This window comes from Pituophis catenifer, unplaced genomic scaffold (genome assembly GCF_029215685.1).
Source record: "Pituophis catenifer annectens isolate HBS135680 unplaced genomic scaffold, rPitCat1.0.hap2 SCAF_3, whole genome shotgun sequence".
Classification (NCBI taxonomy): domain Eukaryota; kingdom Metazoa; phylum Chordata; class Lepidosauria; order Squamata; family Colubridae; genus Pituophis; species Pituophis catenifer.
In genome coordinates this window covers 45,591,040-45,615,836 of record NW_027256883.1, presented here as the reverse complement: position 1 = coordinate 45,615,836, position 24,797 = coordinate 45,591,040, and the positions used below count along the sequence as shown (strand labels likewise).

Below are 24,797 nucleotides of genomic sequence, written 5' to 3'. Positions count from 1 at the left end.
ACACATAATAACAACATGAGCATCTATTCCTATATGGAAGGGGTTGGTTGGAAAATTACATTGGAAAAAACTTTCTAGATTTGCCTCTATAGCAGATTTCTATTGCCAAATTTCTATGAAGTCCTGAAGAAGGAAAATGATTTAATGTATTGACTTTTTCTACATACTTTATAAAGAATTAAACAAATATTTCATAAGACAACAGAAAGGTTGTTTAAAATGCAATCAATGTTACTCTCTAGTTCTGAGAAGACTTACAGTATTGATATTTTCCACATCCACAAACACTAGCATATTGTCACCTTCACCTTTTTCATCCTCAAGAGCATTGCTCCGATACACAGTAGATCGCACAGTCAAAGATCGGCTGGAGCATATAACTGCAGTGTGTCTCAATACTCTGTGACTGGAAAAAGGAAATATCTCACAGGCCATGTGACAAATTTTCTTCAAATACAATTTAGCAGCTTTCATATAAATTGATGCTCCCATTCCCCCAGAATCCAGTCAGAGCTGAAGAAGCTTCTTGGATGAGAAGTGAAACGTCTTCAAAGAAAAACCAGAAAGTCCAGTTGCCTCTTGAAAAAAGCATCTTTGGGACAACCATGATCTGGATGACTGAGAATCTTCATAGACACAGTAATGTGTGTTCTTAAAACAAATTGCGTCCCTTATATTTACAAGCAGGTACATTCAGAATTTGAAGAATACATTTATAAAGACTTTAGTTATTTAACATTTATCAAGAAGTACTGACAATGTTCTTTACTACAACAGTTTTCCATATAGCATTATTTGTGGAGAAATGTTCAGCCATAGTTACATGGCAGAGGTTAATATCTTATTAAACATCATTTTCCTTTTGTTTAATTATCTTCTTGGAAAACTTTAGTTCTTAGATAAAACAATATAGTTTTAAAAGACTTACCACATTTTTGAGTGCTTTCTAATACTTTCATAGTAAAACAAGAAATTTATTTCATGAACTCCTTCTTCATCTGGTCCCCGGAGCCACATGGGTAGCTGTACTGATACTCCAGGGAGGAGAACTGAGTCAGGAAGTGGGACATCTATTATTTCTGGTTGACTTCCTGTTCCAACCCCAAATTCTGAAGCAACAGCTGAGGATATCAGTGAACATACTGAGGTAGAATGTGTAACAACAGTCTTATAAGCGCTGCAATGTTCAGATGTTGTTGGGCTTAGTGGAGATAAAACAGCATCTTTACTACCAAAGGTAAAGAACTCAGGCTGTTTAGAGACAACTTTCACTCCAGTTAGGGGACATTTGCTTACATTCATGAATTCTACATATGTCTTTCGTATTTCTCCACAAAGCAACAGTGTTGGGAAATTTATAAAAAACACCTGCATTAAAAAAGAAAGAAAGAAATCAGTATGTTTTGATAAAATTGCATAATTTAAAATGCTAGGTCTACCTGACTGCTTCAACTCTTAATAGCTTCATAAAATGAGAAAAAGGGGGAAAAAAGCACAGTACATTGCTCTTCATTTTAAAAAGATTATTGTCATTCAAGCCTCCAAAAATATAACGAGGAAGTTTCACATAGTGTTATTTTGTACTTACATTTTATTTTATTATAACAGGTTTCAGAATTACCCTGATTTTATGTATAATATAAAAATTTGAAACTGAAGTAGACTGGAAGACAAAAATCAAAAATGGGAAGATGGTTCATATATTCAGAAAACTGTTACAATATCTAATAGTAACTCAGATGTTGCCAGCTGTTGAACTATACCTCAAGCAAAGGCATCTCTTCTGTAATAATGGGATCTAAACGTCGATCTGGCCCATACTTAATAGATGTTTTCTCTTCTTTGGTGCTATTTAAGCGAGGGCCCTGGATTTCCAAATCTTGCCGCCCTCGCACAGACATTTCAGTAGAATTATATTTCTCTAAAACAAAGTGTATCAAATGAGTCGGTAATCCAAACTTCATTGTAACTTAAGCCACAATTTCAACAGCAATTTTAATATAATATTTAAAGCAGGTATAAAAACTGTTACAGTGTATCTCAGATACTGAAAAAAACTAAGGTTGCAGAAAAGGAGCAGAAGGAAAAATCAATTCTATTGAAAAGCTAGTGTCATTCTTTCTTCTCTCACAATTATCATCCAATACTTTGGATGAGGCTGCAGTAGCTAAGAAGATCTACTCAAGTAGGTGTTACACATATGCAATCTTGGCTCTGCCTCTTCTATTCCAACTACCTGCAATAAAATGTTTTTTATACCCATTTCTCAGGTAAACCACACCAGTAGATTAGGATAACAGAACACACTAAAGATCAGCAACCCATAAGGGACATTGATTTTTAGGCATCAGTGTAAAATAGAGTACTTTTAGGACAAGACTTAAGTTAAGATAGATAGATAGATAGATTGAAAACTTGAGGCTTTTATTAATTTGAGGGTCATTTAGTGAGTTTTGATGGCTCAAGAACAGGGTACCATGTTTCAAATGAATAAAAAGTTAGGGTTAGATTTTACAGTATGGAATTTCACTACTTATTTAGTGGACTGCTAATTAATCAAAACTTTTTGAAATATTATCATTATACAGTCAGGTCCAGAAATATTGGGACATCGACACAATTCTAACATCTTCGGCTCTATACACTACCACAATGGAGTTGGAATGAAACAAACACAATGTGCTTTAACTGCAGACCGTCAGCTTTAATTTGAGGGTATGTACATCCAACTCAGGTGAACGGTGTAGGACGTACAGCAGTTTGCATATGTGCCTCCCACTTCTTAAGGGATCAAAGCAGTGGTGGGTTCCTCCCGGTTCCCCCCCCCCACGTTATTCTTACCTTTTATTTGGTCCCACCCCCAATCTATTGCTGCCTCCTGAATCCCAGCTGATGACTAGAGGGAAAAAAACTGTGTAAACTCTTGCCGTGGGGCTTCAAAGGGCCGTCCTACAGCTAATCAGTGTTAAAAGCAAACAAATGAGTCGGGTCGTAACTGCGAGGACCTTCCAGAAATGACTCTGACCAGCTAGCCACGCCCACCTAGTCACATGACCTCCAAGCCACACCCACAAAATAAGCCACGCCCACAGAACCGGTAGTAAAAAAAATTAGAACCCACCCCTGGACCAAAGGTAATGGGACAGAATAATAATCATAAATCAAACTTTCCCTTCTTAATACTTGGTTGCAAATCCTTTGCAGTCAATCACAGCCTGAAATCTGGAACGCATAGACATCACCAGACGCTGGGTTTCATCCCTGGTGATGCTCTGCCAGGCCTCTATTGCAACTGTCTTCAGTTCCTGCTTGTTCTTGGGGCATTTACCCTTCAGTTTTGTCTTCAGCAAGTGAAATGCATGCTCAATGGGATTCAGGTCAGGTGATTGACTTGGCCATTGCATAACATTCCACTTCTGTCCCTTCAAAAACTCTTTGGTTGCTTTTGCAGTATGCTTTGGGTCATTGTCCACTGTGAAGTGCCGTCCAATGAGTTCTGCAGCATTTGGCTGAATGTGAGCAGATAATATTGCCCGAAACACTTCAGAATTCATCCTGCTGCTTTTGTCAGCAGTCACATCATCAATAAATACAAGAGAACCAGTTCCATTGGCAGCCATACATGCCCACGTCATGACACTACCACCACCATGCTTCACTGATGAGGTGGTATGCTTAGGATCATGAGCAGTTCCTTTCCTTCTCCATACTCTTCTCTTCCCATCACTCTGGTACAAGTTGATCTTGGTCTCATCTGTCCATAGGATCTTGTTCCAGAACTGTGAAGGCTTTGTTAGATGTTGTTTGGCAAACTCTAATCTGGCCTTCCTGTTTTTGAGGCTCACCAATGGTTTACATCTTGTGGTGAACCCTCTGTATTCACTCTGGTGAAGTCTTCTCTTGATTGTTGACTTTGACACACATACACCTACCTCCTGGAGAGTGTTCTTGATCTGGCCAACTGTTGTGAAGGGTGTTTTCTTCACCAGAGAAAGAATTCTTCGGTCATCCACCACAGTTGTTTTCTGTGGTCTCCCGGGTCTTTTGGTGTTGCTGAGCTCACTAGTGCGTTCCTTCTTGAGAATGTTCCAAACAGTTGTTTTGGCCACGCCTAATGTTTTGCTATCTCTCTGATGGGTTTGTTTTGTTTCTTCAGCCTAATGATGGCTTGCTTCACTGATAGTGACAGCTCTTTGGATCTCATCTTGAGAGTTGACAGCAACAGATTTCAAATGCAAATAGCACACTTGAAATGAACTCTGGGCCTTTTATCTGCACATTGTAATTGGGGTAATGAGGGAATATCACACACATGGCCATGGAACAGCTGAGAAGCCAATTGTCTCATTACCTTTGGTCCCTTAACAAGTGGGAGGCACATATGCAAACTGCTGTACGTCCTACACCGTTCACCTGAGTTGGATGTACATACCCTCAAATTAAAGCTGACAGTCTGCAGTTAAAGCACATTGTGTTTGTTTCATTCCAACTCCATTGTAGTGGTGTATAGAGCCAAAGATGTTAGAATTGTGTCGATGTCCCAATATTTCTGGAGCTGACTGTATTTGGTTAAATTCAAGTTTGCACAAATATAAAGTAATCCTTCCAATATATGATGTATTGAATGTATAATCATTTGGAAAACATCCTGAATTGCAGAAATCAGGTCTTTGTATTAAATGATATGCTCCTATTTCTGGGAGCCATGAGCTTTTCTTTTTTATTGGGGATAGCAATTATTTCAATTACAACAGCCTGCATTTATATAAGAATCTAACAATATAGTAGGAATCTTTCATGAAAATTCAGTGAAAGGAAAATGCCAGAGGCTTACCTCTCAGTAATCCAATAGAAGAATCTAATCCATCTTGCACCATAGTACCCTGCATAGTGCCAAGATTGTAAACGACTCCCAGAATGTGTAGCTCCCCTGTTTGATGGGGAAAGAGCTTTAGTCTTGCCTGTGGAGATATGTTAAATTTTTGTTGTTGCTACTGTAGTTATTTTACATTTATAAACCACTTACTATATAAAAGCAACTACCTATGTCATACATTTTAAGATATTGAATCTATATTATTCATTATAAGAAGCTAAATATAAACTTCATAAATTTTCTATATGCTCCCTGGATCCAACAATTCTGAAACTTTTTTGGCCATTTTCTATCCTTCCCTTTTTGGGAAAGCTTATGTAGAAGGTGGTTGTGCAGTAGGTCCAAAGAACAGATTAACTGGAGCTATTGGGATGGCACTGATAGTGCTTTTAGATGATTTGTGGTAGGAGTGGGATTGGGGTGGTGCATCTGTCCATGCTGTTCTTGACTTCTCAGTGGCATACAGGACCTGCTCCAAGGTGGTACTGTACTTTTCTCCTTCCTCCAGGGTCAGTTCCAGTCAATGTTGTGGGGAAGAGAGGTTCAGCTCACAGTCTGTTTTATATGGGGTACCACAGGGCTCAGTACACTCTCCTCTCCTGTTTAACCTGTAGATGAATCTGCATAGTGAAGTCCTTCAAAGTTTTGGGATGATGCATCATCAGTATGCTGACAGAGTTTTATGTCTCCATCCCAGGCTGCCTGAATAATGCCATGGAGGTCCTATCTTGATATCTGGAGATATCTGGGTCTGGATGGGAAATAGTGGGTTGCTGCCCATTCAGAGCAAGACTGAATGGTTTTGGGTTTTAGAACCTTTGGGGTCTATGGATTTTCCATCACTTATACTGGACACTATCTCAAATAGAATGGAAGTTCTCCTGGGCTTGCCACATGGTTAGGAGGGCTTTTGCATGTGCCAATTTCTGGACTAGGAGGCCCTGCCTCCAGTCACTTATGCCCTAGTTATTTCCTGATTAAAGTATTGCAAAATGCTGTACACAGGGCTGTCCTTGAAGAACATCTGGAAACTTCACCCAGTGCAAAATGTACTGGCACAGACTTTTCATGCAGCATGTCATATCTGTGCTCTGCAAGCTGTACTAGTTGCTAGCATGCTTCTGGTTTCAATTCAAGGCACTAGTAATGATGTATAAAGCCTTTCATGAAACATGACCCATGTTTGCTTATGGGGCAATCTCTACCCAGTTGAATCTCCAGGTTTTGTGAGATCTGGAAGGAGAGTGTGATGACTCCCTTGGGCACCAGCTCAGATCATGAAGAATAGCTAGCTCTGGAGAAGTCTGAATGGGATGATGGTGAGCACCAGGGGGACATGGAAGATTCTATGACAGAACTGGATGGTCAAAGTGACACCATGCTGGGAACGTTGAGGGAATCCAAGAGAGGGCAGCCAAACAAAAAGCCGGATGTGCAGGCTGGAGAAGAGCCTGGTCAGTGCAGGTGACGAGCCAATCGCACAGGCTGGAGAAGAGACTTGGCTTCAACAGACATCACCAAAGAGGAGCTGCTGCCCCCGCCTGATCCCAGGTCATGCAGAGTCAAGTAGATAGAAGTCAGTGAGGCTACTCACAAGGAGACATCCTTGCCCTTCCTACTGAAGTGCACCGGTCAGCGCCTATTTACCTTGGCACCTGATAGTTGACAATCACTTGTAATCTGTCCACCCGTAAATGCTTGTGACTCGTTGCCTTGAATTCATTGAGACTGTGTTGTTGTCACTGTGCCTGGCACCCATTGAAGTCAAACTAAAATCATTGTGCCTTGCACCCATTGAAGACAAGTTGCCTTCAGCATGCTTTGAACCTGTAAGAGTCATGGTTGCTTTTGTTGGGCCTTGCAACTAGCTATTACTGTCATCCTGTTCAAAGTTCATTAATTCACCTTGCTGCTGTCCTGACAGAAATCCCTTGACTCCCCTTGCTGTCATCCTGCATGGAGTTCTTATTTCATCTTGCTGGCATTGCCCTCCTGAGTCATGGAACAGACTGTGGCTTGTCTTGCTCCCATTGCTTTCATTATGCCCAGTTGGCATTTTCTGGAAAGGCTGTTTGAAACTGACTCTAAGGACTGCACATGCAGAGTTGGGACTTAGGATTGGTGTCTGAGATTGGTTGTGTGAAATAAACATGCTTAACTCTGCCCGTGCTGTGTGTGCATGGACTGGGACAGGACAGATAAGCATGCTCAAGGTCCCATCCATTAATGAATGTCACCTGGCAGGTCCCAAGAAAAGAATCTTTTGTCATGACATCCTTTCCTGGAACATCATTCCCCCAGAAATTAACCTTACCTCAATTCTATTGGCTTTCCATAAGACTTTAAAGGCCTGGGGCTCGTGACATGGCTTAGGCCATATTGTGGTTATGTTGAATGTGCTGTTTGATTTGATTTTATATATTATATTTGTTATTTACTGTTTAGTTATGATGTTTTTATCTCGTTTTTATTTCCTCTCAGCTACAAAGTCATATGTTTAACATGGGTGGCCATATACTGTAAACTGAATAAATAAAATGCATTTTTGAGTTATTAATGCACATGTAATCCCCAGATCCTTTTGTGAGCAACCATCCCTAGATTACTATTTTTAAAGGTGTGAAACAAACCTACCTACCATTTTAGTTTCTTCACTGTTAATCAAAAATTCTGATATCACTTCAGCCCCAATCATATCTTTTCCATATATTTCCTGAAAAAAAAGAGCACTTATTTCTTACAATGAATTTTTGCCATTAATACTTTTCAAAAACACTGCCTTTGTTTTCATGGTCAACATTTTCTGATGAAAGAAATGTACACCTAAATGTCCGAGATATACAATCATATCAACAGGAGACCCCAGTTTAGTACCACAAGATTACAAACTGGTGAATTGCTCCCTGACATGCACTCTAATCCCTCAGATGCAGTTTTTGATTGTTTTCATTTCCTAAGAGTTAAATATGATAATGTGCTTTGTTTTGCATTATTCCTAGTTTTCAATATTTTTTTTAAAACAGGTGGGAACAGAAATCCAGACAAGCAACAATAAAAATGCTTTTCTACACAAGTGCCTATGGCCTAACAATTAGTTTAGGGTCAGTATGAAATGTTGCATTTTTGTTACTTTACACAGAAGCTCTGAATCATGTTGTTGCTATACTAAGGGGAAAAGGAAATGTGTGAGTACTGAGCAAAACTATGATTGAAATGTTAAAACTCTAATATTATGCTTTAATGTCATCATTATCTAAAAATTAAAAGGAAATCAACCTAATAAAATGTGGAATTACAGTTTGACATTACTAGCATATTACAAATCCTTCCTACAGACAATTTTTAATTACTTACAAATTCCTTTGTTTCTCCGTTATTCTTTGAATTGAAATCCTTTGGTTGGAATTTCCAAAGTAGTGACAGATCACTTAATAAAAGTGGAACTTTCAGTGGATTTCTAAAAGCTACTTCTACTGTTATTGGTTCTATTAAAAGGAAAAAGTATACATATTTTTAGAAAGTGTTTCTAAATATGATTTGAATAAACCACTTGTAAAGTTTAGATTATAATTGCCATTATTAAAATAATGTTTTATCATATATTCCTTATCTATACATCTACACAGGTTTACCTTCTACTACAGCGAGTGGAAACCTAGAATTATCCGAATATCTGTTCAAACAATACTGCGTTGGCTGGAAATTAGGAAGCATTGTGCCTCTGTTAACTGTAGACACAACTTGCTCTTCAAGTTCCTTCCATTGTTGTGAAAATTCCGAAACATATTCCTGATCCAGGCTTATATGTGTTGCTGCCTGTTTTTCACCTAAATGTCAATAATAAAATAAAAATTTAAAAAGTTTTATTTTTATGTTATAATTCACCTGTTGTTTTTTCATATGATATGCTTTTTTTAAAAAAGTTCATATGATTCCTATTTTGTACCTTTTTATGTATTATTATCAAGAAAGAAGCAGAAGTCCGTAATTCAAATCACTGACTGGGATAGGAAACAAAACAACTAAGTGGGCAGGGAAGCTAAGGAGATAATGGAAAGGCCTGGAGTTTTTAAAAATAAACAAGTATAAAGTTCATAATCTGCATGCTGGCCTTAGCTTCTTTTTCTTTTAATAGATACTGGAGCTCCCCAAGACTAAAATTTGGGAGAAAGTTAATGAACCACAGCAGCATTACTTTTTGCTTTTTTCATAAAACAAGAATTAAAATGAGCATATTACATCTCCAATGTAATAATACAAATTTGGTGCCCGTCCACCTCCCCCCCCCCAAAAAAAACCAATAGCAACTACAAAACAGAACTCTCAATTTCCTCAAAATGGGAGTGAAAAAGAAGAAATTTCTGCTCCTGCTCCTTTCTTTGACATGAATGTTATCACCATCAAATTTCTTGCCATTTATATGCCAGTTAAAAGATGCAGCTTCAAGTCGTAAAAAGGGTGCCTGCCTCCTCTTAAACTTAAATTTGTTTGATTTAGCTGGAGCACAGAGGTAAATAAATATATCTAAAAATAAATATTCTATGATACAAAATATAACTTGAGCTATGTCTCCTGCAAAATTAGAAGCCACCGTTCTGAAAAAGTAAAGTGAAAAAGTAAAGCGCTCTTTTTGCCCACAGTGGAGAGGACATTAAATGTTAATGACCTCCAAGTTATATATAAAGAAAATAAAGAAAATGAAAATAGAAAAATATGCAGCAGAGAAAAGTGGTGGGTAAGAGCCATTCTTAGGCTCATAGTTTTCTAATTCTCTATTTGCCAGGAATTTTACATGGCGGATATTAAAAAATAATAATCCCGAACTGCAGGATGTACCACATGAACTATATTTTACCACTTCATTCTGCTTGAAATATTAATTTTACAGTCTTTTACATAGTATCTTAATAGACTTGTACAATTGAAAAAAAAAGAAGCAATAACCTTCTGCTGGTCGTCTGTCATGTCCGAAGAATACACGTGTTTCAGAATTGTTAATATAGGGTAAAGGAAGTTGAGGTAAAGGACCATCAGGTGACAACTGACTTATATTCTGCAAAAACAAACAAACAAAAGAAACTTCATCCATGCTTAACAAGTAGAAGCTACGTATCTTTTGAATAAAAAATAAAATACTATTGGGTATCTAACCCAACTCTTGAATGAAAAGTTGTTGCAACATAATTGGGGATAATATTAATTGTATTTGTCTATTTTATGTATTACATTTTAGTTGCTGTACAGAAATAAATTTGACTGAGGGAGAATATTGGATTGTATTCTGTTGTAACTAGAGAGAGGGAATTATCATTTCATTTTTTTCTTAGGCATCAAATATTTTGAACTAGAACAAAATGCAATATTCTCAGTAAGTAATATTCTCCTCAAAGCAACAAAAATGTGTTCCAAAAGGAACTTACTTAGCGTATTTTTGGAGTATAAGACACACCTTTTCTGCCCAAAAAAAGAGGATGAAAATCTGGGTGTGTCTTATTCTTCGAATGTAGCCCCAGCCAGCTTCTCAAACGGAGGTTTCAGAGGCTGAAAAAAGCATCAGAAACAAAGCTTCAGAAAAGAAGCCCCCAAACAGAGCTTCAGAGGCTTTTTTTCTGAAGCTCTTATTCGGAGGCTTTTGGAGGCAGGAAAATATTTTTTTTTCTGAAACAGAGTTTCAGAAGTTTCAAAAGCTGAAAAAAAAGTAAAAAAAAGCAAGGCACAGAGCTTACAACCAAGGGACCTGTTCTAAAATTCACCTCTGGGAACAGCTGATTGGGAGTGTTCTGGGAGGCTGATCCACCTGCCAATCAGCTTTTTTCTTATTTTCCTCCCCAAAAACTAAGCTGCGTCTTATACTCCGATGCGTCTTATACTCCAAAAAATACGGTATTTTAACTAAAAAGGCAAAACCCTCAAATTTTAGTGCAAAATATTTTAATAGCAACTCTCAAATTAAAATTCTACTGCGAGTAAAACTGGTGACTTACCTTATAAACATAAAGATATTCTCTGAGGAAGGCTCCTTGCTGAGCAGCAGTTTGCTTGCTATCATTGATCAAAATATGCCTGAAGGCTGATATAGCATTATCAAGTTGACGAAGGGTAAAAGACTGGCGGCCAATTGTGAAGTTGATATGGTCTTCAGCAAAGGACCACCCTTTCCCTTTATAAACCTGCATTGCTTGACAGTAGCATCGTAGAGCATGTTTTTTCTGTAAACATTTAAAATGTAAAAAAAATTGTGCATGCCACAAATTGAAAGCATATTATTAAAATATACAAAAAGATATTTTAGTGAAGAATGCACAAATCTGCAAATTTCAGTTTCGCTTGATTTCTCATTATTTGAAGCCTGTTTTGTTTAGTCCTCAGATCCTTATTCTTTTCCTTAGTCTACATGGAAATATGTACAATCTATTTATACATATATCCAATTTTCTCAAATATATATCCTTTTATGAGTGATTTCTAGGCATGCAATACTGTATATTTTTATGCTCTTTTTCCTGAGGCATAGCATTTGTGTGAAGTACCTCTTATATATGTAGTTTATATACGTTTTTTAACTAGTGGACTGCAACATAACTTGGAAAGGAAAATACTGAATATATTTCTTTTGATTTGCATATGGTTCAGAAAGTAGAAACTGGTAAATTAACATTAAAATGAGAACCAAACAAATGTTTTCCTTAATATTGCTTATATTATTAAATATTATTATTAAATATTGGGGGAGTCAAAGTTAAGTTAGAAGCTAACAATATTAATCATTATCATAAAGGAAGAGCTTTGTTATAAAATTCTAAATGCTGTTTATAATAGCTATTTCATTGACCTAAATTGCTTTTGTCAGGAATAAAAAAAACAGTGATACAGAAATATATTTCTATAATTCAGTTACCTAAAAATAAAGGATCTGAGGTTATCATAAACCCATGATGGCAAATCTATGGCACATGTGCCGTAACCCCAGTTCAGCACTGCTGCACTGGCCAGTTGGTTTTCAGTCTCTGCCACCCATGCATGGGAGGGAGGGGTACATGCAGGGGGCATGCACATGTGGGGGGCACCTGTGGCGCATGTGCATGTGCATGCATGGGGCAGGGCGCATGCAGGGGACTGCATGTGCATGTGCTGGTTGCATGAGCATGGGCTGGGTGCGCATTGCATTTTGGGGGTTCGGCATGGGGGTGCACATTTGTGTGCGCATGCATGCGCTTTGGATATTTGGTCTGGAAAAGGTTAGTCATCATTGCCATACACATTTAGAAATAAGGCATCAAATGATTTTAGTATTTTTTTTCATTCCTGATAAATGAATAAGAAATCTCTATACTGCTAAAATTCTTGTTCCTGCAACCAACTGGATGAAATGGTGCTTCATAGGACAAAACCTTTTCAACTAAGGTATCTCTCAAATGGGCTAACTTACAGAATGTATCCAAAAAAAATGGAACCCATGACTCCCATGGAATTGCAATTTTATGACATACATAATATATAAACGTTATCATAATGCTTTTTATCTTATAATAAAAAATGTTATGTTTCTTGTGGTTAACTGCAGAGGTTTGTCTATATGCTATACAATTCCGCATGGGCTATTTTCAAGGGAGCTACAGTTCTGAATATTCCTCTGAATTTTTAAGAACTTTTCACTGCGGTAGAAGCTTTACTATTGTTAAGGCATCAAGGAATCTGCTAAGGAAATTTATGACCCAACGAGTTGTTTAGTATAATAATACAAGTGAAAAAAACAAATCTTTAACTTTATAAAGATTTATAAACTATAGTTTATAAACTATATAACTATATAACTATATATATGTAGGTGATCTGTCCCCGTCCACACACACACACAAACACAGCCAGCCGAGGGTTAAGGAAGCACTTGGAACACACCCAGCTCTTTATCTCCAACTTGGCAGCGATATACACGCCGTCTGCCAAGTGCTTTTATTTCCACAGAAAAACAGAAAGATAAATACTCAGCTTCCAAACGTCCAACAACAATAAATATTCCTCCCAGCAGTTCCGAACGAGGCTTTAGTGACTATCCAAGGTTAGTTTTGTTCGTCACAAGGATCACTGGCCACCACCCTCTATTATATAGTCTCTGGGGTGTGGTCCAGTGACTCAGTTCTAATCCCTAGCACGCCTCCTGAGCTGCTGCAATCGTTTATCACGCCTTCGGAGGCGTGCGTCCAGGAATGATGTTTCTCCTCCGCTCTTATCCGAGCCACCTGTCTCCCTGCTAATCTCCTCTCCCTCGGCCGGCACCTGAGACAGTGCCAGAGGGGAGGGGCCTGGAGAGGGAGGCCTGGATGACTCCTCTTCCTCATGCTCGGAGCTTTCTTCCTCCGATGGGACAGGCTCAGAGGGCGGGGCCACAACAGTAGGTCTTTGGTTATTTGGGTTTTCTCCCGTGTAAAATTGGAAGTGTCTTGGCGACGTTTCGATGAAGTCTCATTTGTCATCTTCAGGCTTGTGTTTTCGGCTTCATGCTTCTAGGAGCAAAACGTCAAAACGTCGCCAACACACTTCCAATTTTACATGGGAGAAAACCCGAATAACGAAAGACCTACATACAAACACCCACGAAAACCTCAGAATATATATATATATATATATATATGTATGTATGTATGTATGTATGTATGTATGTATGTATGTATAAATAAATATATTTATATATATATATATATATATAAATAAAAATCTTCTTTAACTTCTTCTTATGTAAATAATTTTGGGAAATAATAAATATAACTTTAAATATTATTTATACAAATATTTATGTATTAAAAATAATATTTATATTTGTTTAGTATGAAGCTACAGACAGACTAAGTGTACCTCTTTCTTCATCTCCAAAAATTCTAGTGTTAGTTATCAGACATTTTAACTTAATAGCAAATTAAATAACATCCAGCAAAAAGAATTATACTCCACTTTACGACACAAATATGGCACTGCAAGCTATTACAAGAGTTATATAAAGAAGAATTTCAAAATAATTTGCCAATATATTAATTTAGGTCCTTCCAATATCAGCATGTGACAAAGATACAGAATTAATTCTCTGCTATGATGAGTCACTTATGTAATTCTCTCTTTAGAGATTTATCAACTTTGTTCTCTTTTACTCTGGTTTGACAAAATTCTACATATTCTTCTAGAACTTTTAAGGACTTTTGAACTTAATATGCTATAAAGTTTTGCTATGATTATCTATATATAGCTAATATTTCAGACTGATTTGAATTACATAAAATAGACTAGAGACATGCCACATTAGAGGCTGGGATGAATTTTTCCTTGCAATCCATGGATTGCTTTGTTCCTCCCCCACAAACACAGAGAGGCAGTAATGTATAACATTAAATTTAAAAAACATTGAAACAAATCAATCAAATTGTGAGAATTTCTTTTGTGATCTGCCAAACTTACCTGTCCTGCTTTACTATATCTATGTCCAGCCAGTATCATATGAAAGGCAAATTTTCTAACCATAGGATTTTTCATGTTTATAAAACAATGTGCAGCTTGTTCCAGCAGTAATGCACTTCGAAGATCTGAATCCTATTAGAAAGAGTAAATAATAAGACAACTGGCAACTATCTTTACAACAAGCTCTGAAGACCAAAGCTATGCAAACACTCATTATATTACCACTGCAGTAAAACAGTGTCTGTTTTACACATAACAACTAACACTGAATAAATTATCTATAATCTGTGAAAATGGATTATAATCCCCTGAAAAGGGATCATATGGATAGTTAAATCCACTTTTTGATCAAATCTTATTTCTTATCTTGTACAGAAACATCCATCAGAAGGGAAAATATATCTCACACAGGGTTATTTTAGATAATATAGGATTCTGTTACTGAATTTTAAAAATATGTGCATAATTTTGGTTTTTGGAACAAAGAAGCTTCTTGGTATTGTAAATTATCTCTAAAACATTTTAGTAAATATTTTTTCAGATATCTTATCAGTCAAAGTTTAATTTTCTATCCTACAGTTTATTTCTCTGAACATAATTACAAATATATCTATTTTAGATATAGTGTTGTTTCTCAGAATTGCCACTGAATGAAAAGGCCAAGCTTGTTAAAAGGCTTATATTTCTACCTGATGCTATATTATTAATTGATTTATAAACCAGTGAAATATCAGTTTAAAAAGCATATTACCTCATTGTCTGCTAAGCATTAGTGACAGGATAGATAAAGAATGCTTATAGGGAAAAAAAACTATTTTCAAAAGTAAATATTATAATAAAATGATTTCCACAAGGATATCCTCCTCTTGATTTGATTATCATGTTTTATTCTTATTTATTTATTCATTTGTACCTCAAAAATTCTCCAATCTGTAATGCTTTAATGCACATATTCCATATCCTGAATCATACCTATGCATCAATAATATATATGCATCCTGAATCACACATATGCATCAATAACAATGAATTACTTTATTGTTACCCAGTAATTAAATTAACACAATGTGTTTCAACATATTTAATACACTATCTAATCTTCCACCTCCTCCAGCTCACATTTCTAACACTCACCGTGCCCATCCAAGCGCTCTGCTGCCATTTTTTTTCCACAGAAAAATTAAAAAACAAGAATGTAAGCTTTAAAATATTTCAATTAAACAAAAAGAAAATAAAGATTGGGAACAACAACTGAATATTACACACCTAACTAATTTTGAAATGCTCATTAAAATCTGATTAAAAACTATAGTTGATAATATACAACTGAGATATCATTTATATGGTTTCAAAATATTAATCGTTTCTAAATAATTTTAGAATAAGATTCGTTATGATTCTATTACCAATAAAAATATGCTTAAATAATTTCAATTATTTAATTCAATTCATATATTAATATATGCGTTGAAACATATTCATTATTTTTTAATTAGCTTACGATTTCTAAACAGAATTTTTTTTACTCTGCTACCATCTGAACATGCATGATTTTAAAAGGCATGAAATGTGAAGTTGCAAATTTTCAGCATCTATATGACATCTATCAAGTCTGTTTACTTAAACAGGTTTTTTTTTCCAGATAAAAAGTGCACAAATGTACTATAAATTATTATAACTCTTTCAATGAACTATTAGGAAGTTGCCTGTATGAGTGTGAGTAAGTATAAGGGATTAATTTGTAGCCATAGCAGAGATGAATTTTCCTATACATAAATGAAGCTAGCACAATGTACAATTACACACAGAAAAAGTATTATTTTAATCTTACAAATCTTTCTTTTAGATACTATTGCATCTACTTAAGAAATGCATATTTTTAAAATCTTTTTTTTTTTTTTGCAACATACAAAAACAAAGCAATTAAAATCTTATCTACCTCACTGGTTAAACGAATAAGGAGAGCAGCTGCCTCTGAATATTTGGCTTGGCTTTTTAGTATTTCAGCACTAAGGAGCACACATCTCTCTGCCAGCAACATATTCCTATGAAACACAAAATAAATTCTTTGGGTATAATTTAATATCCCATGTATTGCACTCTCATAGAAAATATGCACTGAATATTTTAATTAAACATAACTAATAAAAGGTTTTTTATTTTCTCCAATTTTGATTATGAAATAGTAAACAATTCTAAACACTATAATAATAGTCTTGTCATATGTAATACTAAGAATTTAACCTAGTAAAATAATGATAACACTTATGAACTGCTGTAGAACAGTGTACAGTTATTTAAAATAAGAATTTGCCTTTGCTTTCAGGAAGACAATAAGTTTGATTCCATTTAAAGAAAAAAAATATAGTTAAACTACAACTGCCATTGTTTTTATTGTTGATATTTCATTAATTATGCATGCATCATTATGGAATAAAATGTTTAATAATATTGGTTTATCTTCAACTGAGAAAAACCAAAAATAACCACATACTTGCAGATGTCTCTATAGGTCTGAATTGCAGTCTCCATGTAATGAGCAGGATATGGCCTTGGTGCTCCTGGCTGAAGAAAAGCCGACACCGCTGCCATTTCCTATAAAGCAAAAGTGGTCATTAAATAATTTTGCTACAATTCTGTAATCTGAAAAAATTATTTGGGCACAAGTACTCACATATGCAACTATGAGTCAACTACATTTTATAGTACAATAAATGTGGGTTTCCAAGCATATTGTACAGATTCAGCATAATTCATAATGGTGTGAATGGCAAAATCAAAACAATAGCCACAGAATCTTAGGACATCCATTTTACTTTTAAAGTCATTTTGAGAGCTCTGACTAAAAACAGTTAACACACATTTATTTTAACCTGAGCTGGCAAAAATCCTGTTAAAGTTACAATCCAGGAAGAAAAAAAGAACAACAGAAGTATCCTGCTCCTATGCTCTAACTGTCTTCTGCATGAAACCTAGATTAATGTACATTATGAAATATGTATACACATAATCTTTGGCATTATGTGAAAAATGTAAACAATGCATATCTAATGCCAAAGATTATATGTATGCAACATATATGATATGCAACAGGTGATACTACAGAACAATATACTTGGGCTAATGCCAATGTCATTCATATCAATAACAGAGGATGCACTGTTTGTTTGTTTTTGAAATATTTTAATATAAAAAACAACATTCTCTGCTTTTGTTCTTTTCAGAACATTACCTCTCTCTCTCACACACACACAAACACACATTTTGTTATACTATGTAGATGAAAAATTTAATCTTTAATCCTTTTCAAAGTATTTTTACATTTTAAAAGTTTACTTGAAATCTGATAAAGTTATAGATTCTGTAAGTTCATGCAGCTTTATTTATTATTGGTTGACTTAGCCTTCCATCCTTCCGAGGTCAGTAAAATGAGGAACCAGACTGTTGGGGGCAATATGCAATATGCTGACTCTGTTAGAGAAGGCTGTGTGAAGCAACGATGCCCTTGAAGTGATGTCCCGGTGCCTGGAGGCCGTGCGGATCTGGATGGGGAGGAATAGGCTCAGGCTCAACCCATCCAAGACCGAGTGGCTGTGGTTTCTGACGTCCCGATACAGTCAGTTGGTGCTATCACTGACTACTGGGGGCGAATCATTGGCCCCCACAGAGAGGGCGCGCAACTTGGGCGTCCTCCTGGATTCACGGCTGTCTTTAGAAGAGCACTTGTCGGCCGTGACCGGGAGGATTTTTCATCAGGTTCGCCTGATCCGCCAATTGCGTCCCTTTCTGGATCGGGACTCGTTATGCACGGTCACTCATGCCCTTGTCATCTCCCGCCTGGACTATTGCAACGCTCTCTACATGAGGCTCCCCTTGAGGAGCACCTGGAGGCTCCAACTGGCGCAGAGTGAGGCCGCGCGGGTGGTAATGGGAACGACATGGCGTTCCCACGTAACACCCCTCCTGCACAAGCTGCACTGGCTCCTGGTGGTCTTCCGGGTGCGCTTCAAGGTTTTGGTTACCACCTTTAAAGCGCTCCATGGCTCAGGACCTGGGTACTTGCGGGACCGCCTACTACCACCAATAGCATCCCACCGGCCGGTACGCTCCCATAGAGAGGGGCTCCTCCGGGTGCCGTCGGCCAAACAATGCCGACTGGCAGCCCCCAGGGGGAGAGCCTTCTCTGTGGGAGCACCTACTATCTGGAACGAGCTCCCCCCGGAGATACGGAGGATCCCGGATCTGCGCACCTTCCGCCGCGCTCTAAAGACCTTATTATTTCACCAGGCGGGCCTGGCCTAATTTTCTCCCTCTTTTATAAAAGATTTTTAATTTTTTAATATCTTTTAGTATTTTATATATTCAAATTTTAAAATTGGTTTTAAATAGTTTGGGGTTTTAATTTGTCTGGGCCAAAACTATTTAATTTGATTTTAATTCTACTTTTAAATTTTCTATGTATGTGTTTTATTGTTTGGCTGTGCACACGCCAGCCCTGACTGAAGGACTGAGTCAAAAGCTGGTCTACCCGGCAACAAGGGCGGTATTTAATCTTTTGGATAGACTCAGTCCTTCAGGCTGATTGGATGAGGATTACCCATACTGGCTGCTGTCTCCACCCACAATGGAGAATATATAAGTCCTAAGTGCCATTGCTATTGCTATACTGTTTCCAATAACTTGCTGAGGCTACTGTAGCAGCAATATCTCAAAAACACATTCTTCTTTCCTTTTATAATTCCACATTTAATTTTCCAGTGTCAAATCATATGACAGTGCTCTATAACTAATGACCAAGGTCTTTAAGGAACTAGTAACTACTAATTGAATAAATGGAGGCAATTCTGAATGGGCATTAACCTTTCTATTTGTCAGCCTATTTGCTTTAATAGGTAGTTAACATGATTCTAGTATTGATTCTGTAGAATGGACACAATGTTTCAAACTGCCTTATCAAGCCTAATAGCTACAGATGTGTTTTCTAAAAATTGTCTCCTCCCTTATTTAAATTATATGCATTGGTAACAACTTCTGATGCTTCAAGATTTCAATTAGGTCAATCCTAAAAATTCAGAAGAGCTTATATTGTTGTAAGCTACATAAGAGAAACATCTGAACATATAAGGTGGCAATATTCACTTAAGATTTTTTTGTGAAAGCAACATGTAGAAAAACACAAACATAATTTTTTGCAAATATGCTAATGCACCAACCAGTGCTCCTGCTGCATACAGCATTGCTTGATCGTTCAAAAAGTCTTTCTTTGCTGTATGATAGCAACTATATGCCAGTTCATAGTGCTGCACCAAAAAACACAAATCTGCCATTTTCCTGATTTGAAGCTCTGGTGCTTCTGGAGAGTACCTGAACATAAAAACAAATAAAATTGCACAATTTATATTTTTAAAAAGTCATACCATATTCATAAAGATACATGCTTCAAACCAAATCACAACTAATACCAATTTATTTATTTATTTATTTATTTATTACATGTATTTATATGCCGCCATTCTCCCGAAGGACTCAGGGCAGCGAACACAAGTTAAGAAACAAGTACAATAAAATCATAATTTAATCCAAATAATTAAATAGTAATAAATAATAAAGCCCGGAATCAGTCTCAGCCTATTTGTTTGAAAAGCAAATAATTTAATATATCTATATGTTCAAAGGAAAGAAATAACGATAATAGCCATTTCTAGCCTATCTATAACATTTTAAAATGAAAGATATATTGTTAACCTGAAGTTATATATCATAGTTAACACTAACTGCTTGATTTCTCCTCTATTTAGTTTCAAATCTGTTAGAAAACAGGTGTGTCTGGATACAAAGTTTTTCATCTACAAGAGAACAATTATATTAATGGAATATGTCATTCCATGCATGTGATTGTCTTCCATTTGTGTAACATAAATTTTGGACCCAACTCACCAAGGAGAGAAATTAATTCATATTAAATATTTTATTTAAAAAAGATTACCAATTTCAACAAAATTATGTAGAACAGTGATTTTCTTTTCTTCTCTAGGGTCAAAAGTAAACAGATAGTCCTTGACTTTAAATCATTCATTTAGTGACCATTCAAAATTGCAACATTACTGAAAAAAGTCACATGACCATTTTTCACACTTATGACCATTGCAGCATCAGTGTGGTCACATGATCAAAATTTGTCCACTTGACAACTGTCATGTATGTGATGGCAGTGCTCTCCCAGGATCATGTGATCACCATTGTGACCTTTCCAGCTGGCTTCTGACAAGCGAAGTTCATGGTGGAAGCCAGATTTGCCTAACAACCACATGATTCACTTAACAACTGCCTTGCTTAGCAACAAAAATTTGAGGCTCAATTGTGGTCGAGGACTACTTGTATAGTAGTAATCAAAATGCAATTTACAGTTGTAGCATATATATTTTGAGTATATCCAAAGCAGAAGCAAAGAATATGAAGGTCATATGTTCAACTATCTTTTAAGATAATTAGTAGCAAGCTCATTTTTAGCATATAATATATATATATATTTGTCCAATATGCCCATATCTTTTGACCACACATGCAACCGCTTCCTACCTCCTCTTTCAGTGCTCCCTAAATAAATGAGAAAACTTTCAATTAACCACAGTTATTCAATTGAGATTCCTGTGGACAACACATGATTTTTAACCAGTGTAGTAAATAGTGCTGGATAGAAGCCAGTCGTTGCGGTACATATTGGCATTAATGGTATTAGGGAAAATAGCTGGATAATTTGAGGTGCCTTTCTCAGAAATGTTATCTATATTCACACAGTGAAAAGTAGACAAACAGAATTGAGCAATCTTAATCTGTGAATAAGACAATGGTGCTGAATGTAGGGGAGGGATTTAGATTTGTCAGATATTGTGATACTTTTCAGGAGAAGCCACATTTGTACAAAAGGATAAACTGTGTCAAATCAGAAGGGTACTAGAATGCGGTTGGGCAATATTAGAAAGGTGTTAGAGCAAGTCTTAAACTGATCCCATGGAAGAAAGTAGAGAAAAGAAAGAGAAAATGAAATACATTTGTTCTGCATACTTACAAGGAATAAAACTGGAAGCATGTTAATCAATTCTGATAATAAAGTTGACTTATTTTTTTTTCTAACATGAAGTACAGCATCCCTTCTGTCTTAATTTTGTTGGATATACATGGTTTCCGATTTAAAAAAAATAAAAGTTATTCTTTTAAAACATTAAGTTAGCCAAAGTTATTCTGGAGTCAGCCCTTAAATCTAATAAAATAACTTTAAGGGGGGAGGGGGGGAAATCACCCCACCTAGAAGCTTTTATTCAAATGCCAAGAGCCTCCAAGTCAAATTGGGAAAGTTAGAATGATTCATGTTGAAAGAAAAACAAGTATTACAAACTTTACACAACCCTGGGGGAATGAAAATTTCTCATGACATGCCTCTTGATAAAGGCTTTTAGAAAGACAGAAAAGGGTATAATGGAAGCAGAGTTATCCTATATGTCAAAGAGGGCATAGATTCTTCTGATTCATTGGGGGTATCCATATCAATCTACAAAAGTGTTAGTACTAGGAAAATACTATCATCTTCTTGGCCAAGAATCTAAAGCTGATGTACAGATGGAAATTAGTCATTTAGTGACTTCAATCACCTTCATAAAGTCTGAGAAAATGCATGTTCTAGATATGGCAAAACCCAAACTGCTTATGTACTGGAATAGCTAGTCAACAACAACAACAACAACAACAACAACAACAAAGCACTGGACTTAATCTTAAACTGTGTTCAGAATTTTGTCCAAGATCTAAAAGTTTTGGAGAACTGATCATAATTTTATAATCATCAATTGGAATGTGAACGGATGCTTGCCACTAACATAATCTCAGAAGAAAAGACTTCCAAAAACAACGGTGGCATCATTGAAAATAAAAATGAAGGGATAATAATAAGGGCCATTTTCTTCATAATGCTTGAAGGTTATTCATAAATATTATAGTATATCAGCTAGAATATACACCTAAAATCAGGAGAGGTACCATTGAGGCAAAAAACCCAACAACCCTTAAGTAGTTAATAAGCAGCTTCACAATTGCTATTAAAGACAAGGTTTCTTGGAAATCTTGGCCAGTTGGGGGATACTGTACAACGAGGAACATAAAATGTGGCCAGAGAAATAGAGGTAGTCAAAAAAAAGTGACAACCCCACCCCCCAAAAAAACCCTGTACATTTTAAACACTGAAGCAAAGAGTAACAAATTCTTCACATATGTTTCCTGTCTGAGTCAGGAAACTGACTCTGAAGATGATGGGGGGTATTAAAGACTTGTTAGAATGGGAGAAAGAAATAGCAAGTAAGTGAATTAATTATTTGCGTTTATCCTCACTGATAAAGATGTAGGAACTTAGTTTATTTTTCAGGAACAAGATCAGACAAGATGAGCCAGGCAAAGGTAAAGAGATGGGCAAAAAAAGGAATCTATCCCTCATTATTCTGGAGATGGTATCCACCTAAGTTTTTAAAGAACTTAAATGTGAATTTGCTGATCTTTTCACAAAATTATGCAATTATACTTTAACAATACCATTTGTTCCTAAGAAATAGAAAATGCCAATATGAGCCATTTTTCAAAATAGAATTATAGACAAGGAAATTATAGGTCACTTAGCTTCACATCTGTCCCAGGAAAGAATTTTTTAAAAAAGCAAACAGGTAAGTATGAGCTTCCACTATCCTTGCTATCTGGATTCCATAAAGATTAAGTCTGGTCTCACTAACCTTCTAGACATTTTGAGAGTGTCAACAAGCATGTAGACAAGGATGACATAATAGACCATATATACCTGGACTTTCATAAAAGCCTTTGACAAAATCCCTCACCAAAAGCTTGAGCAAACTCAGCTGTCATGGGGTAATAGGATAGGTGCTCTCATGGACTGACAACTGGTTAAAAACAGAAAATAGAGAGTAGGAATAAATGGGTGATTTGTACACTGGTAGATAATGTAAACCACTAATACATTAATGGAATCTAAGCTGGCAGTGTCTGCCCAGAAAAGAGATCCTAGAATCACAGCAGACTGCTTGATGAATTTAACCCAGCATGCAATTGCTGTAATATATAAATTCCATGCTTGGAGTACTGAGACCAAAACTATTGAAATAGAAGCATCACTGTACAAATGACAAATTACTTAGGGTAGAACAAATCAGGATCTTAAACCACAATTAAAATGTGGATAAATATCCTGGCTTGTTATGAAATTGTCAATAGCCTCCAATTTGGATATAAGGAAAACTATGGTTAAGAGAAAGTTTACTAATTTAATCATGATGAGCTCATAAAGAAGATCACAGGGTTGCATCTGTAAGCAAAAGACCTACCTAAATGGAGATATAATCATTCAAAAGTAGTTATTATTAATTGTGTTAATATTATTAAAATAAGAAGGAAATACCTTTTATTTATTTTATTTTATTTTTAATTTAAATTTATTAGCCACCCAACTCCAGTGAACATGGAAATCAGAAAAGGCAAAACCTAATAAAATTCAAGTATTCAGCATTTTTATAAACAAGTGTACTTACAACAAACCAGTTGTGCTTTTCAGTTCATTCACACCTTTCTCTGGAACTTTACCTCCTGTAAACCATTTTTTGGTTGCAGAAAATAAAGATCTACTCAAACCTTTCCTGGATATTAACTGAAAGATAGAAATATTTTCTCACTGAAATGCAATAGTTTATTATTCACAGAAAACACTTACTTTTCAGAGATTTACAGCTATCTAAAAAAACTATTTATTTCAAATAGAATATTAAATATCAATCAAATATTTATTAAGTTATAGACCAGCATAAAGAAGGTGAAAGGAAAACAATAGCTTTTTAAACAAAATATTACGACAAAAATTGGCAAAAATAGAAAAATTAAAAATACATTTAAAACATATATATTGTCTGCATTTTAAACTTGTTTTTTTACACACGTGTGCACATGGGGAGAGAGAGAGAAGTCAGATAATTTTCTTTTCAGCTTTTGTTAAATATTGCTATCTGTTATCTTCAGAAAATATATATGCTTCATTTTAGGAAATGTATGAATTTATAGGTTCACTCATCTATTGAACAGTTATATAATTCTCTTCAGCAGCAGATATTACTTCAAAGACAGGAATAATTATTCATTATTCCTGTTGAGCTATCCAGGTGCCTGGATAGCTCAACAGACAGAAGCACTGTAATTTAACACCAGCTGTCTGCAATTAAAGTAAGATCGAATCTCGCCAGGCTCAAGGTTGACTCAGCCTTCCATCCTTTCTAAGGTAGGTAAATTGAGGACCCAGTTTGTGGGGGCAATAAGCTGACTTTGTATAAATATACAAAAGTATGAAGGCTATTGCTTAACGCACTGTAAACCGCCCTGAGTCTCCGGAGAAGGGCGGCATATAAATCAAATTTAAAAATAAAAAATAAAA

General features: G+C 36.0%; 1 protein-coding gene across 1 annotated transcript in view; it reads right to left on the bottom strand.

The window, feature by feature from the left end:
- TRAPPC8 (trafficking protein particle complex subunit 8) overlaps window positions 1–24,797 on the bottom strand; it is a 72,229-nt gene that overhangs the window by 22,041 nt on the left and 25,391 nt on the right. The window contains exons 8-21 of the mRNA XM_070940565.1: window positions 23,908–24,023; window positions 19,537–19,687; window positions 16,818–16,918; window positions 16,263–16,368; window positions 14,324–14,455; window positions 10,861–11,085; window positions 9,821–9,929; window positions 8,509–8,703; window positions 8,231–8,361; window positions 7,515–7,589; window positions 4,835–4,961; window positions 1,764–1,921; window positions 929–1,368; window positions 259–406 (exon numbers count right to left, since the gene is read on the bottom strand). Of these exons, the coding sequence (XP_070796666.1) occupies window positions 259–406; window positions 929–1,368; window positions 1,764–1,921; window positions 4,835–4,961; window positions 7,515–7,589; window positions 8,231–8,361; window positions 8,509–8,703; window positions 9,821–9,929; window positions 10,861–11,085; window positions 14,324–14,455; window positions 16,263–16,368; window positions 16,818–16,918; window positions 19,537–19,687; window positions 23,908–24,023 (2,214 nt within the window). The remainder of the gene's footprint in view (window positions 1–258; window positions 407–928; window positions 1,369–1,763; window positions 1,922–4,834; window positions 4,962–7,514; window positions 7,590–8,230; window positions 8,362–8,508; window positions 8,704–9,820; window positions 9,930–10,860; window positions 11,086–14,323; window positions 14,456–16,262; window positions 16,369–16,817; window positions 16,919–19,536; window positions 19,688–23,907; window positions 24,024–24,797) is intronic.